This window comes from Oryctolagus cuniculus, chromosome 3 (assembly GCF_964237555.1).
Source record: "Oryctolagus cuniculus chromosome 3, mOryCun1.1, whole genome shotgun sequence".
Taxonomy (NCBI): domain Eukaryota; kingdom Metazoa; phylum Chordata; class Mammalia; order Lagomorpha; family Leporidae; genus Oryctolagus; species Oryctolagus cuniculus.
Window position 1 is genome coordinate 5,693,159 of NC_091434.1, and position 16,090 is coordinate 5,709,248.

General features: G+C 45.7%; 3 protein-coding genes and 1 pseudogene across 3 annotated transcripts in view; all 4 read right to left on the reverse strand.

The window, feature by feature from the left end:
• UGT1-4 (UDP-glucuronosyltransferase 1-4) overlaps positions 1 to 16,088 on the reverse strand; it is a 39,502-nt gene extending 23,414 nt beyond the window's left edge. Inside the window, 1 exon segment of the mRNA NM_001089322.1 lies at positions 15,202 to 16,088. Coding sequence (NP_001082791.1) covers positions 15,202 to 16,065 — 864 coding nt within the window. The 5' untranslated portion in view covers positions 16,066 to 16,088.
• Positions 1 to 16,090, reverse strand: part of UGT1A7 (UDP glucuronosyltransferase 1 family, polypeptide A7) — a 214,881-nt gene that overhangs the window by 23,414 nt on the left and 175,377 nt on the right.
• Positions 1 to 16,090, reverse strand: part of UGT1-6 (UDP-glucuronosyltransferase 1-6) — a 97,851-nt gene that overhangs the window by 23,377 nt on the left and 58,384 nt on the right.
• LOC138849098 (UDP-glucuronosyltransferase 1A4 pseudogene) lies at positions 8,780 to 15,193 on the reverse strand (annotated as a pseudogene).

Sequence of the window (16,090 nt, forward strand, 5' to 3'; positions counted from 1 at the left end):
TCTCTCAAATTCACTTCTCTATTGGACGTGATACTACTTGACAAGCCCTTAAATTCTTTCCTGGCATGAATGAGAAACATGGAACTGATCCAGAAATCGTAAAACACTGATAAACCAATTTCCTTAAATGGGAGTGAAGTCACTGGCTCTCCAGTTTTGTTCATTTTCCGCATCAGCATAACTCTTGTAATGATCAGGAAGGGATTGATTGGAAGCAGCTTTCAAGTATGAGACTTGTTGGAGGGAAAACCAAATGAATCTCAGCTTTCAAACTTGAGGATATGGTGATTTGATTTTTTTTTTTTTTTGACAGGCAGAGTGGACAGTGAGAGAGCGAGACAGAGAGAAAGGTCTTCCTTTTCTGTTGGTTCACCCTCCAATGGCCACCATGGCCAGCGCACCGCGCTGATCCAAAGCCAGGAGCCAGGTACTTCTCCTGGTCTCCCATGGGGTGCAGGGCCCAAGCACTTGGGCCATCCTCCACTGCACTCCCTGACCACAGCAGAGAGCTGGCCTGGAAGAGGGGCAACCGGGACAGAATCCGGCGCCCCAACTGGGACTAGAACCCGGTGTGCCGGTGCCGCAAGGCGGAGGATTAGCCTAGTGAGCCGCGGCGCCGGCTGGTGATTTGATTCTACTGAAGGGATTCTGAAGGCTCCATATCTCCCCACAGGAAAAAGTTGCCATTATCTAAAGGACGCATGAACAAGACAGGACTAAGCAATGCATTCAGACAGCACCTGCTCCCTCTGGCTGCTCACACGGACAGAAGAGAGAATCTGACCAGACCTGGCCTCATCTGCATCTCTCTTCCCCTGAGCGTGAAACCAGGGAGAGACCCAAGGGCCTGGTGTGATGGAAATGTTTGTGAACCACGTCATCTCTGCACAACCACGGTGGTCTCAGGCCACGGAAGGAATACAGCAGCAGGCGGAGAGCAGCAGCCTGGGCCTTGGATCCCCCTCTCTTTCGCGTGGTCTCAGCAGTCTCCTGTACTCTGTTTAGTGAACAAAGTATACAGTGACTCTGGTCTTATTGCTTCCTGAAGTCTGTCTTCAGGTTTTCCTCCAAAGCCATTGCCAGCCACAAGTCCTGATGAGAACAGAGTTCCCCCAAACAGGACGATGACATAACTCATGGGGTCCAGCGTTCATATTTCAAGGATATCCCACTGTGGGATTATGGTGGGGGCAGGGCCCTATGGGACTGCATTGGTCCCACACTCAAGCCTGGCCATACTCCAGTAAGTTATTCTACGTGTACTCAGCAGATTATCATCACCTCCCTCACTTGTTCACCGGGGGGGTGCGGGGTGGGGGGGGATAAGATGATGTGGAAAGGCACCCGGTGCTGTCCAGCTTAAAGTCCCAGAGCCACTTTCCATCTCTCCTCATCATGAGGATCTACCTTGTGCTCACAACCTAACCTCACACAGGCATCAGACACCAAGTCAGAAGACAGTCTGCCTTGGCAACCAATTGTAAATATGGACTGAAATAGACAAAGAGACCCAAAACAAACATTGAACATTAGAACATTCATAATTTTGTCACAAATTCAGCCATAGCACTGATTCAAGGCCAAAAAAGTTTCACTGGGATTTTTTTCATCATGACAAAATATAAATCTTAAAATTACCTAACATTATATCCAGCTTCTGGTAATGAAGGTTTAGCTCCTCTCAGACAAATGTGCCCACAGTCATGACATAAAATCTTGAAAAATGTTAAGGAAAAAAATTCCATCTGCAGGCAGGGATGATGAGCTTCAAGTGTGACCCAAGTTAGCATCAGTCTTGGTGGTCAAGGCACTGCCTCCATCATCCCTGCCCCCATCTCAGCACTGCATAGAAAAAGACTCCATCCACTGGAGGGGAGGATAGGGAGGAAAGCACAGGACTTGACTTTGGATATCAGTGCTGGTTCCACCATGGTGAAGCCCAACACCAGGCAGAACCCAATAGCCGCCGTTGATCCCAGGCCAGTGCCCATGGAAGCACCTTCTGGACTTGCTCTAAACCAGGTACAGATCTAAGGTCCTGGTAGGACAGATGTATTTCTGGCCCATAACACCCCCGACCAATTGCAGTGGTCTCAAGCCACAAATAGTCCACAGCACCAGACAGAACAGCAGTAGTCTGGGTCTTGTATTTCCCTGTATTATGTGGGTCTCAACCTACGCAGGTTGTAGGATTCATGAGTGACCTAATTCATTATTGATGGCCACAGTGGCCACAAGACTTCCTATCCTATCCCTCCTCCAACCCAAGGAAGTCCAACATGAACAGAGTCATTGTCCACTTGGAGGAAGAACAGAGAGTTGGGTATAAAATGTTGCTCTGGAGCCCAAGGCTAGATCTTCTGTGGTGAAGCCCAGTGCTGGTAGAATCCTGTGGTTCCTAACTACAGGGCCTTGATTATGGATGAGGGTAGATGCTTGTGGACCCAGAGGAGATGACTACCCTCTTATGCATGCCACAAGCCTATTCTGAACAACACATCCACTGTAGGTATGCAGGAAACATGGGCTTTGGGTGCCTTCTAATGCTGAAACAATGACAACACACCAATCACAGACTTGTAATAAACCTGATCTTAGGATACAATCTAGTGCTGAAACAGCAGTCCTGAACACAGGTTCAGATAACATAACAAATAGCCTGGTTAGAATTTCTGGAAGGATGGGCACAAAGCCATACTGTGCAGCCTGCAATAGATATCTAACTATTCAATGTGCAGGGGTTGTCATACATCAATAAGCATCAAGAATGTCCAGGGAACCATGATGTCACAAAGTAGAAAAAATTAGTCACTAAATATTGATCATAAAGTGATGCCTATGTGTGATCTCTTAGAGAATTCAAAATAACTGTTTTAAGAACACAGGAAACTATAAAATATGGAGGAAAGAAATTGAAGAGTCCTCAAAAAATTGGAAAGATATCCTGTGTTCATGGATTGGAAGAATCAATATTGTTAAAATGTCTATACTACCCGAAGAACCCTACAGATTCAAGATAATCTGTCAAAATGCTAATGACATTCCTCACAGAACCAAAAGAAAACAATTGTAAAATTCACATGGAATAACATATATATATGTAAATATATATATACATATATAAAGTGGTCTTGAGAAAAAATATGAAGCATAATGGATTACACTTACCTGACTTTGTAATATACTACAAAATTATAGTAATCAAAAAACTGAGGTATTGCTATGAAAACAGCAAATAGCAATAGCAAATAGCAAAATAGCCCAATTTAACCGAATAGAGAACTTAGAAATAAATCCATTCATCTGCAGCCAACTGATTTTAGAATTTTATTTGTTTATTTTTACGTTATTTGAAAGAGACAGAGATCCTGCATCCACTGGTTCATGGGAGGCAAGGCCAAGTTGAAGCCAGGAGCCAAAGCTCCATCTGGACCTCCCACGTGAGTGACAAGGACCCAAGTATCTGACCATCACCTGCTGCCTCCCAAGATGCACGTTAGCAGGAAGCTGGATCAGAAGTGGAGCCGGCAAGACGCAAACCAGGCACCTCAGTATAGGATGTGGTCATCCCAAGCAGTGAATTGAGTCACTGTGCCAAATGCCCAGATCCTCTCTCCTGACCCAACCTCAAGCCAACTGATTTTTTACTAAGGTGCTAAGAATATACACTGGGGAAATGGCAGTCTTTTCAAAAAATGGTGCTGGGGAAACTGGGTATAAACATGCGGAAGAGTTAGAGTAGACCCTTGTTGCTCACCATATACAAGAATGAATTAAAAATGGGTTAAAGATTTAAGAATAAGACCTGAAATTACTAGAAAAAAATCTAGGGAAAACACAGCATTTGACAAGACAAAGATGAGAGTTTTTTAGATGAGATTACAAAAGTACCGGAAACAAAAGCAATGATAGACCAAATGGAGAGTACTGAACTCAAAACCTCTGTATAGCAAAAGAAACAATCAACAGAATGAAGAGGTGATCTAAAGACCTGTAGACAATCTAAAGGAGAAAAATGTTTGCAAACTGTATGTCTGATGAAGTGTTAACATCCAGAATATATACAGAATTCAAGGAACTCATAATGAAAGTCCAAATAATTGGATAGAAATATTGGCAATAGAACCAAGTAGACATTTCTCAAAAGAAGACATACAAAATATTATGATGTAAATGAAAAAATGTTCAACATTTCTACACTGGAGAAATGCAAATCGAAATCATGCTACATCACCTCACCCCAGTTAGAATGGCTGTTATAAAAAGACAAAAGACAACAATGTCAGGAATACAAAGAAGAAGAAACACTAATTGTAGCAATGTAAACTAGCACAACCATTACAGAAAACAATGTGGAGCTTCTTCAAAAAAATTTTAAAAATATTTATTTTATTCAAAAGTCAGAGTTACACAGAGAGAGGAGAGGCAGAGAAAGTGTAGGAGGGTGGTCTTCCATCTGATGGTTCACTCCCCAGTTGGCCACAATGGCTGGAGCTGCGCCAATCCGAAGCCAGGAGCCAGGAGCTTCTTCCAGGTCTCCTGCGTGAGTGCAGGGGCCCAAGGACCTGAGCCATCTTCTACTGCTTTCCCAGGCCATAGCAGAGAGCTGGATTTGAAGTGGAGCAGCTGGGACTCGAACCGGTGCCCATATGGGATGCTGGTGCTTCCGGCCAGGGCTTTAGTCCACTGTGCCACAGCACCAGCCCCTCCTCAAAAAAAATTTTAAAAGGACTACCAAAAGATCTGGCCTCTCCTATGCATCTTTCATACTAAATAAAAGCCTAAAATGTAAAAAAAAAAAAAAAAAAAGATCTGGCACTCTCACTACTGGGTGTATATCCAAAGGAAAGGAAAATAGGATATTAAAGAGACATCTTCACTCCTGTGTTTACTGTAGGACTATTTATCCACAAGAGACTAGGAAAGGAATCAACCTAACTGTCCATCAACTGATGAACAGATTTGTTTCAAGGTGGTTGGCATCCACAAAACAACACTATTCAGTCAAATGCTGTGGTTTACAACATTGACGCAACACAAGGGCACTACATTAAGCAAATTAAGGCAGACGCAGAATGACAAATGCCACATGATCTCATTAATACAGGAATCTAAAAGAATTCATCTTATAGAAATTCAGAGTAGAATGGTGGTTGCCTGGAGGTCGGGACAAAAGGGAGAGGACAGGAGGAAAGCGCTGGTAGGCAGACAATAAATTACATGTTCAAAGGGGAAATACGTTCTGGAGTTCTGTTGCACACTTGGGTGATTGTTGATAAGGATGATGTTTTATATACCTCAAAAGACCTAGAAGAAAAGATCTAGCATGTTCTCATCATAAAGAAATGATAAATGGTTGAGGAGATATGCTTACCTTGATTTGACACTATATATTTATACATATATATTATATATATAAATATCAAAACATCCATGCTGTTATGTGTATAATAATTAAGGGTCAAATAAAAACTATAAAATAATTTAATAAGACAAAAATGCTTATGGCATGCCTATCACTTATACATGGTAAAGATTTCAGAGTAAATGATCTTTCATGCAGCAGATAAGGTGGAACTAACATAGGTCTTTGGGTCATGCACACACCTTGTCCTGCTGGCAACTTTTAGGCAGTACTAATAATAACGATAAAAGCTCATACTTAGTGGATACTCATTATGACATCATCAAATCCAGAATGGTTAGTCACTTGCCCATGGTCATCTAGCTAGAAAAAATGGGAGTGAGGCTTTGAGACAACACAGCCATCTCGCCGTCTCTACAGAATATAACCATACAGTGAAGCTTTAAAAATAGTTACCTTGTAAATCCTTTCTTCCTTTTCAAAATTTTAGAGACATAATAAAGACATGCATAGCCATAACAGAATGACTGCATTGCTCTGAGAAAACCAAGAATGAGACTTAGAGTCCTTTGTAATGACAGCTGTATTATTAAGAAGTATACAAGAGGGCTGGTGCTATGGCATAGTGGGTAACGTGGCCATCTCTGGTGCCAATATCCTATATGGGCATTGGTTCAAGTCCTGGCTGTTCCACTTCCAATCCAGCTCCCTGCTAATGCATCTGGGAAGGCAGCAGAGGATGGGCCACGTGCCTGGGCCCTGCACCCACGTAGAAGACCCAGAAGCTCCTGGCTCCTGTCTTTGGATCAGCCCAACTCCAGCCATTGTGGCCACTTGGGGAGTGAACCAGCAGATGGGAAGATCTCTCTGTTTCTGTCTCTCTCTCTCTCCCCCCCACCTTACTCTGCCTTTAAAATAAATAATAAATTAATAAATAAATGAATAGATAAATCTTTTTTAAAAGGTACAGAAGAGGGGCCGGTACTGTGGTACAGTGAGTTAAAGCCCCGGCCTGCAGTATTGGCATCCCATATGGGCACTGGTTCGAGTCCCAGCTGCTCCTCTTCCAATCCAGCCCTCTGCTATGGCCTAAGAAAGCAGTAGAAGATGGCCCAGGTCCTTGGACCCCTACACCCATGTGGGAGACCAGGAAGAAGCTCCTGGTTCCTGCCTTCGGATCAGCTCAGCTCTGGTCGTTGTGGTCATTTGGGGAGTGAACCAGTGGATGGAAGACCTTTCTCTCTCTCTCTGTAACTCTTTCAAATAAATAAAAATAAATCTAAAAAAAGTTCAGAAGAATATAAAACCAATACAATAGCTGAATTCATGGAAGTTGATACAAATGAAGTGAATATGCCATAAATGGGAAGACTCTCCTTCCCCTAAAAAGGTAGTTTCCCAATATATTAAGAAATGTGCTCCAGCTTTCAAGGGTCCCCTTTCAATTAAACTCAAATGTTCAGGGTCAAGGCTGCTGGAACTCTTGGTACAGAAGATCACGCTTGGGAGGCACAGCGTAAGGTGGTGGGGGTTGCTGGTGTGGTCAGCCTCTCCCTAAAACCCTTCCTTCTTCACACTCATGTCTCCTCAACACTGACCGCACCTTTAATGGATTCCTAGGCTCACAGTTTTGTCTCCTTCCTAGCCCCTTCCACCATTCCTTGATCATGTCAGTCAGTGTCCCACGTAGAACCCACTTGACATGCAGCCAGGATAATGTCTCCCAACTCAGGAAATGTCCTCACCTCGCCACTGCACACCAACTCCTGGACAGAGAGTCTCCCTTCAGCACTGCTCCAGCTCTGGAGAGTAGGACTCGATGGTGCCATTCTCTAATGGCAGAGATCACACCTTCGGCATCCGGCTTCCTCTTAGCCTACTGGCCTCTTTGAACTTTCACTTCCTCTGAGAGCTTAGGTCACCTTTGATCGCATCTAAATCCCTTCCAAGACAAGGCCACTAAAAACTGCTATGTCCACAATTGCAATTTGCTAATTCCTTTATCCTTTGGTATGGTCCCCCCAAGGCTCATGTATTAAACGCTTGGTCTCTGGAGTGGAGCTATTGAGAGGTGGTAGAATAATTAGGAAGTGGGGGGCTAGAAGGATGTCCTTAGATAGTTGATAACATGCCCTCAGAAGGTAGCTCTCATGAGGCTCCTTGACAGGTATCACACAAGGATTGCCATTATACCTGAGCTTGGTATCCCTCCATCTTAATCTCTCTCCATCTCTATGTCTGTCTCTCTCGCTTTCACTCTCGCTCTCTCTCTGTCTATCAATCATTCTGTTTCTGGCTTGAGACATGACAACTCATTCTAACAAGTGTTCACACCATTGCCTTTTGCTCACTTCATCAGAGATCAAACCCATGGGCTCACCTGATCTTGGACTTGAATCTACCCAGACTATAAGCTAAAAAACCATGGGCTCACCTTGGACTTGAATCTACCCTGACTGTAAGCTGAAAACCCACTCTGTTTTGTAAGTTGCCTGTGTCAAGTGTTTCATTATAGTAACAAAAAGCTAATACAGCTTTGTACTGAAAATCTACAAGCAAGATACTCTTAGGGATCAGTTCACAACTCAGTTTCTCCTCTCCAGCACAGGCAAAGGATATCACGCTATCAGAAAGATGGTGCCTTGGCAAATGGACAGTCTTGGTGGAGTAACACCATTGCTTGTCAATCCTATTACCCACCCTCTTCCCAGCTTCCCATTCCTGTCAAGGACCACTGAAACCCTTAGCTACAACACTATGATCCATCGCTGAAGACTGTCAGGACAATGAGAGGTAGAGGCATTTGGAAACATGGGGAGATAAGTAAACATTTGTGGGGAGCAACTCGGACTAGACTAAGTTACTGGAATTAAGACTTATTCTATGCATCTGCTCTCCCACAATATGGCGCTGGGAGAGGAGAAAACAGCTTCTACGCAGCTGCCTCTTGCCAACTTGAGTGATGACCTGCAGGAGCTGATCCTGCTCCTGATTGGAGGAGAGCAGCGTACTCGGCGTGTGGGCAGCCGAGTTAGGATTGGCGGAGGAGGACTATAAAGGAGGAGAGAGAGAACATGCACGAGGAACATCTAAGGGGAACACCTGAGGAACATCTGAGCAGTCCCCGAGAGAGCCGGCCGGCGGTGCGCCGCTCCCCCGCGGAAGTGGGGAATGTGGCAGGGGGAACCGCCCTTCCACGGAGGTGGAAGGGACGGTAGCCAACCCGGGAAGAACCAGCAGCAAACCCGGGAAGGGCCGAGCAGACGAAAGAACAGCGCAGGGTCCTGTGTCGTTCCTCCACGAAGAGGGGGAGCGACATAATGGTGCCGTGACTCGGATAGGAAACCTAGGCAGGGTTTAGTGTCGTTCCTCCACGAAGAGGGGGAGCGACAACATTCATCACCAAGTTTTCTTTTAAAATGTTCTGCACATTGATATGAAGGCAGCAATGCAGACCTGAGAGAGAGGCTTCCTGCTGGCACAGTTGATGCCCCAATGAACACCATGTTGGGCATGATGGGCCTGGGGTAGTCCAGCACAAAGTCTCCTCGGAACAGCCACACGGACGCATGGCTGAGAATATCCACCAACGACACCTCTCTCTGAAAAAGCTCAGACGCCAGGCTCGCATACGGATCATAAGAAATGTGGCAAGTGTACTTCAGGGGCAGAGGGTAGAGCATGTTCTTGACTCTTTGCAAGAAGCTCATGTGGTCTGAATTCATTGTTAGCAGCCTGGGAATATATGAGGAAGGGTTTGGGCACTGTGTGCCCTCATTGTCTAGGCCATATGCAAAAGAACGCACTAAAAACACAGCAGGAACCGACAGGTACTTGGCCAGCAGTGCCCCACAGGGGTGAATGGGGTCCACTAAAACCACATCAAGGGAGCTGCCATTCAGGTGCCTGATTAGGGGTTTATTGTGCAAAAGCTCTGCACAAGATTTATGACAGAACACAGACATTTTTCAAAACTATGGAAGTTTTGAAAAATGTCTTCAGAAAATGTTTTGTTTCAAAGAGCCTCCCACTCTGGCCTAGGATGAGGTAATGAAATTCATCCTGGGTTGTCGGGGACCACGCAGCATGTGACCTCTTAGTTGAGAGACAGGGCTGGACAAGCCAGACCTGATAGTACTGATAATGCAACCTTGTGTGACCTTGTGCCTTAAGGCCTTGTAACCTTTCCCCTACTTGCACTAGCATTGCAGCTACAAGATAAGCCCCCCCCCTCCTTCCCCCTCCCGATACCCTGCCTCGATGATATATAAGTGTGTGGTTGAAAAATAAAGTCGCCGCTTGATCGGCACCTGTCTTGCTGCCATCTTTGTGTCTCCTGTCCCTTTCATTTCTCCTTCTAGGTGCTCGGCCCCAGTTGCTGTCCCGCGGGACGGGACACTGGGTGTAAGAGGTGATGTAGGTTTTCAGGGTGAAAAAGTCCTCTCCTTTGACGTGCATATTCACCTCTGGAGTGATGACCACAGCTTGGTGGCCTCGGGCACGGAGCTCCTGCACGGCCTTCCGCACGCTGAGTCAGTGGCTGCCCTCCATGGACAGGACAGTACCTTGCCACTCTGAGCCCAGGGCAAGGCACACAGCAGGAGCAGCAGCACCCGCCAGCCCCCGCCAGCCCCCGCAGGTGAGCCTGCAGCCCCATGGCCATCTCTGCAGAAGCCCACATTACCTTGTTTTTAACACCAGTTTGCACCTCCTGTTATTATGTTATCACCAGGCCATGTTACAAAACAGAATGTCATGGAAGGCACAGTGCTCTCGTTAAGTTAACCATTGTGGAATGAATCTACCCTGTCTTTCATAACTGCCCTACCCTCTGCCTTCACCCAGGAGAGACAGATGTGACGACTGTATCCTGGAGGAACTCATCTGACCCTGCAGCTCTCTTTGGGGAGCACACTAGTTCATGCTCTTCTTTTTCTTTTTAGTTCCAAAACAAGACGTTGGATCCTCACTTCATCACGGGCTATCTGTCCTTTAACTACCATTTAGCAGGTTGCAGTTGAGCGCTGAAGAATCACCAAGGCTCCGGCCCCCAATTTCGTTTCTCTGCTGGATGTGACACTACTGGTAAGTCTTTATCAACTCTTTCCTTTGATGGAGAACACATAGCCTCTGGACATGCCCAAGCAGCAGACACAGACCCTTGGCTCCACGTGGATGGACTTGTACTCCAGCCCTGTATCACCCAGCTGTATGCAGTAGTCTCAGGCCATGAATAGATCATAAAAGCAGGCAGGCATAGCTGTCTGAGCCTTGGAAATGCCTCTGGGCTGCGTGGGTTTGATGGGAGGTGGGCTTTGCACCCCAGCATGGCAGCAGCTTCAGTGGCCACAGGACTTCCTACCGCATCCTCTCCCAACACCAAACAACACAGCAGAGAGAAGAAAGTCAGGGTCCAGTTGTGGAAGAAGAGGGAGGGAGAGTGGCTGTTGCTCTGGAGCTAAGGGTGAGACCCACCATGGTGAGGCCCAGTGTCAGGCAGCATCCACAGCACCTGACCCCATGACTGTGGATGGCTACCTGACCCTGCCCCAAACCCAGGCCCTGGCTCACAGATCTGAGCAGGACTTCCTGCTTCATGACACACCAAGGTCACCATGAGAAACATGCAAATACTCAAAGCCATAGATTTTTTTTTTATTTGACAGGTAGAGTTATAGACAGTGAGAAAGAGAGAGAGAAAGGTCTTCCTTACATTGGTTCACTCCCCAAATGGCCACTACGGCTGGCGCTGTGCCGATCCGAAGCCAGGAGCTAGGTACCCCTTCCTGGTCTCGCATGTGGGTGCAGGGGCCCAAGCACTTGGGCCATCCTCCACTGCTTTCCTGGGCCACAGCAGAGAGTTGGACTGGAAGATAAGCATCCGGGACTAGAACCAGGCGCCCATATGGGATGCCAGCGAGGGATTAACCAAGTGAGCCATGGTGCAGGCCCTCAAAACCATAGATTTGCAACAAAGTTTGGTTGGGCTCCCTCTAGTGCCAAAACAATGAAAACTCAAATGGCTGACCCAGAGTAAAGGTGGACTTAGGGTGCCATATAGTGCTGACACAGCACCAGTGCCCACAGGCACAGAGAACATCTACCATAGTCTGCTTAGAATTTCTGGAAGGTGAAGCAAAATCAAAGCCAGACTACAAGGAGGGGGAAAAATGCCTGATCCTTGATTGGCAGACATGGTCACTGGTCAGTAAAAAACAGGAACTATTAGGGAACCATGGCCTCACCATATATAGGGAACCATGGACTCAGACACCAATTGGAATGTGAGGTCTTTGGGTATAGGTCTCCTCTTCTTTCTGCCTCACAATGATAATAAATTAATTTTAAACGTTTTTTAAAGAAAGGCATACAAAGGGCTAACAACTATATGAAAAAATACTTGAAATTATTATTAACTTGGAAAAATGCAAATCCAAAGCACAGTGAGATATCACCCCATTCTAGTTAGAGCGATGATGATCAAAACAGAATGACAACAGGTGCTGGTGAGGAGATGGAGACCAGGGGACTCTTACGCACTGTTGATGGGAATGTAAATTAGTAAAGCCATTGTGGAAAACAGTTTGGAAGCTTCTCAGAAAAGTTAAAAGTAGAACTACAGTATATTCTAGCACTCCCCATTAGGAGTGTGCATGCAAAGCAGAAGAAATCCACATAACAAAGAGCACTGCTATGATTACTGCAGCACTCAGGATCCACAATCGCCCAGAGATGGGTCAACCAACGACCCATCTACCGATACATGGACAAAGAAAACGTGACATGGATGCACAGTGACTATGGGCGCTTACTTCAAAGAGTCTGCAGAAAATACAAAGCAAGTGCTTTTGTTGACAATATTGTGAATTCACACCCACTTTTTATAATAGGAAAGTTCTGTGAATCTTTGACACATCTCATATGTAGCCACCAAAATAAGAAATTTTGTCATTTGCCACAAAATGGATAGAGCCAGATGACATTATAAGTGATATAAGTCAGGTATAGACAGACAAGTACCCCTTGATCTCACTCATTTGTAAAATGTAAAAAGGTTAATCTATGGGCTGGCACTGTGGCTTTGTGGGCTAAGCATCCACCTGTAGCACTGGCAACCCATATGGGTGCCAGTTCTAGTCCCAGCTGCTCCTCTGTGTGCAGCTCTCTGCTATGGCCTAGAAAAGCAGTGGAGGTTGGAACAAGTATTGGGCTCCTGCACCTTCGTGGGATACCTGGAATAAGCTCTTGGCTCCCGGCTTTGGGTTAGCTCAGCCCTAGCCTTTGCAGCCATTTGGGGAGTGAACCAGAGGATGGAAGACCTTACTCTCTGTCTCTCCCTCTCTCTCTGTAAGTATACCTCTCTAATAAGTACATAAAATCTTAAAAAAAAAAGTTGATCTCATAGAGTAGAAGAGTAGCTTCTAAAGGTTGGGTGTGAAATGGGGAGGAAGAGACAAGGAAAGGTTGGTTGGTGGGAAAAAGTGACAGGAAAAATAAGTGCTGGGCTCCATTGCTCAGTAGCACTAACAGGCAATGATCACGTATGGATCTCCAAAAGAAAACCAGAGGAACGACTTGGAATCTTGTAGCCACAAACAAATGATGGAAGTTGGAGGAGACAGATATTACATGAGTATCTGGATTTGAACACGACACAATGTACATGTGATTCAGAAATCACATGCTGTTCTATATATTTTATATATTTATATATATTATATGTATGTATGCATAATTCTTAGGTGACAATCTAACAAACAAAAAAAACATATATTATAGAACTTCAGAAAACAATAATGATCATCATTTTCCTATCATATAATACATGGTGAAGATTTAAGAGTAAATACTTTCTCTCTTCAAAAAGATGTGGAACTCATAGATTTCCTTTTGACACACATGGTGCTTCTGGCGTTCTGCTAACCTGCAGAAATGAGAGTGCAAATACATAATATTTACAAGGTCTTCCACTGAGATACATGGGAGTGAGCACTGCAATCAATGATTCCAGAGAATATAGTCACACAGGGAAACTAAAAGAAAACACAATTAGTATAACTGCTTTCTTGCTTTTCAACATTTTTACAAATATAATGGACACATAGCAATTATATAATTGATAAGCACACTGCAAAAGAGGGAAAAAGAGATGATCCATGTAGTTTGGTCAATAACAAATTAGAGTCCTTTGAAAGAACACATACTTTAGTGATAGAAGGAGATAAGCAGGACTACAGGAACTATCGAAGCGTACAATCGGAAAATCAACAGGAATTAAAATAATTGGCACAAGTGGGAAGACTCTTGCTCAAAAACATTTGTTTCAGAGTTAAGAAACAAAACCCAGCTTCCAAGATCCCACATCACTAAAACCCTAACAGTCAGACCTAATGTAAAAAGGCCCAGAAACTGTTGGCAAAGGAGTAGCTCGCTGTTGAAATACAGCATGAGGCCAGGAGGGTCGGGTGATGAGTCTGCCTCTTCTGAGAAAACATTCCCTCGTCAGACTCGGTCTCCTCATCACATCTCCACACTCTGGCTTTCTAGGCCCTCAGGTTTGTGGGCTCCATAGAACCATTCCCCATGGATTGAGATTACAGGGTTCCAAGTAGAAGACTTAGTTGACATGTAACCCTCATATTTCTCCCACCTCTAGAACGTCCCCACACTACACAGCGGACACCAAGCCCCAATGAGGAAACCCCATCAGCACGGCTCCACCTCTGAGAAGTAGGACTCTGGGATGCCACTCTCTGATCACAGGTGCGCTGTCTTCATTGTCTCCCTCTCACTTGACTTACTGAAGCTCTTTGAAACGTCTGCCTTCCTGGGTACCTTAGGTCCCCTGTGCTTGCATTTCCATCCCTCCCAAGAGAGCAGTCCTCAATATGGGGTAGCAGCCAGCTAAGGTAGGATGTGCTGAGCTGGATGTCACAAGCAAATGCCCCAGGTTCAATACTACACTCCTGCTTGTCAATCCAAATGCCCACCATTCCAGATTCATCGCTTCATCCGGGACGTGGGGGAAGATGACACGAAAGTGGGTATTTTGAGATCCGTGTGGAGTTTAATGAGATTTCATAAAAGTCCCACATGGTTTTATGCAGTAGAGGCACCACCTCCCTGCGACCTCACAAAACAGGCCAGCAACCGTGGGGAGATCTCTGTTCCTCTGGAGACCACAACTGAAGGCGGTGCGTGGGTGCTGCATACCTCCCCCTCCCCCTCCCCTTGGCCCCTAGCCCACTGCCCACTCACAACAGATATGTCTTCTGTGAGGCAACCCATGATCACGTACTGGGTGTAGGTGTTTACATTCTCAACTCTTGTATGAAAGTTACCTTCTATGTGCCAGCACCTATGATTCTGACCTTTCTGCATGGCAAGAGCCTGGAAGAAAAAGACAACCCCCCTCCCCGACTTCTTACTGAAAACTCATATCAACATGTGCACATTGCTAATTCTGTTATTGTTCTCTTAAAAATTTGCAATAAAATCCCCCTGATGAGTCAGCTCACAACTCATAGTCTGTGCTCCTGCACAGCTCAGGAAATCACTCACACAGGAAGGGTGCCAGGACACAGGCCCAGTCTTGGTGGCGTCACAGCATTCCTCGCTTGCTTTATGAAACAACCACTGACTGTATCTCATTCTTCTGAGGGACCACTGCGATCTTTAGTTGCACTACTTGTGCACACCATCACAGTTCCTCTTACTTCATACTCCCTCTACTTCATAGAACATTCTGGAAAGATAGGTAGCTAAGGAAGTACTTAGATGTTTCTCTTGTAATTTTTCAAACTAGAGCACTGATTAGAGTAGGCAGCAATACAGACCTGAGATAGAGGCTTCCTATTGGCACAGTTGATGCCCCCAATAAACACCATGTTGGGCATGATGGGCCTGGGGTAGTCCAGCACAAAGTCTTCTCGGAACAGCCACACGGACGCATGGCTGAGAATATCCACCAACGACACCTCTCTCTGAAAAAGCTCAGACGCCAGGCTCGCATACGGATCATAAGAAATGTGGCAAGTGTACTTCATCATCAGAGGGTAGAGCATGTTCTTGACCCTTTGCAGGAAGCTCATGTGGTCTGAATTCATTGTTAGCATCCTAGGAATATATGAGGAAGGGTTTGGGCACTGTGTGCCCTCAAAGTCAAGGTCACATAGGATAAAACGCAGCAAAAACACAGAAGGAACCGACAGGTACTTAGCCAGCAGTGCACCACAGAGGTCAAGCGGGTCAGTTAAGACCACATCGAAGGAACTCTCATTCAAGTGCTTGATCAAGGGTTTGTTGTGCAGTAGCTCCCAGCAAGACCTACTGCACAGCATCGAAAATTTTTTGAGGTTTTCCATAGTTTCCAAAAGTGTCTTCAGAGAATGTTGTGGTTTAAAGATCATTTGATAGTTGCGCTGCATCAGCTGGTCAAATTCTTCCTTGCTGTAAGGGGTGGCGTAGGTTTGCAGGGTGAAAAAGTCCTCTCCTTTGATGTGCATGGTCACCTCGGGACCTAGGACCAGGACTTGGTGGCCTCGGGCGTGGAGCTCCCGCACAACCTCCCGCAGGCTGAGCCAAGGGCTTCCATCCATGGGCACCACCAGCACCTTGCCACCCTCAGCCCAGGGCAGCACACAGAGCAAGAGCAGCAGCCTCACCAGTCGCCACAGGGTGATCCACACTCCCAGCACCATGTTAGCAGAGAGCAGCAGCCTGCAA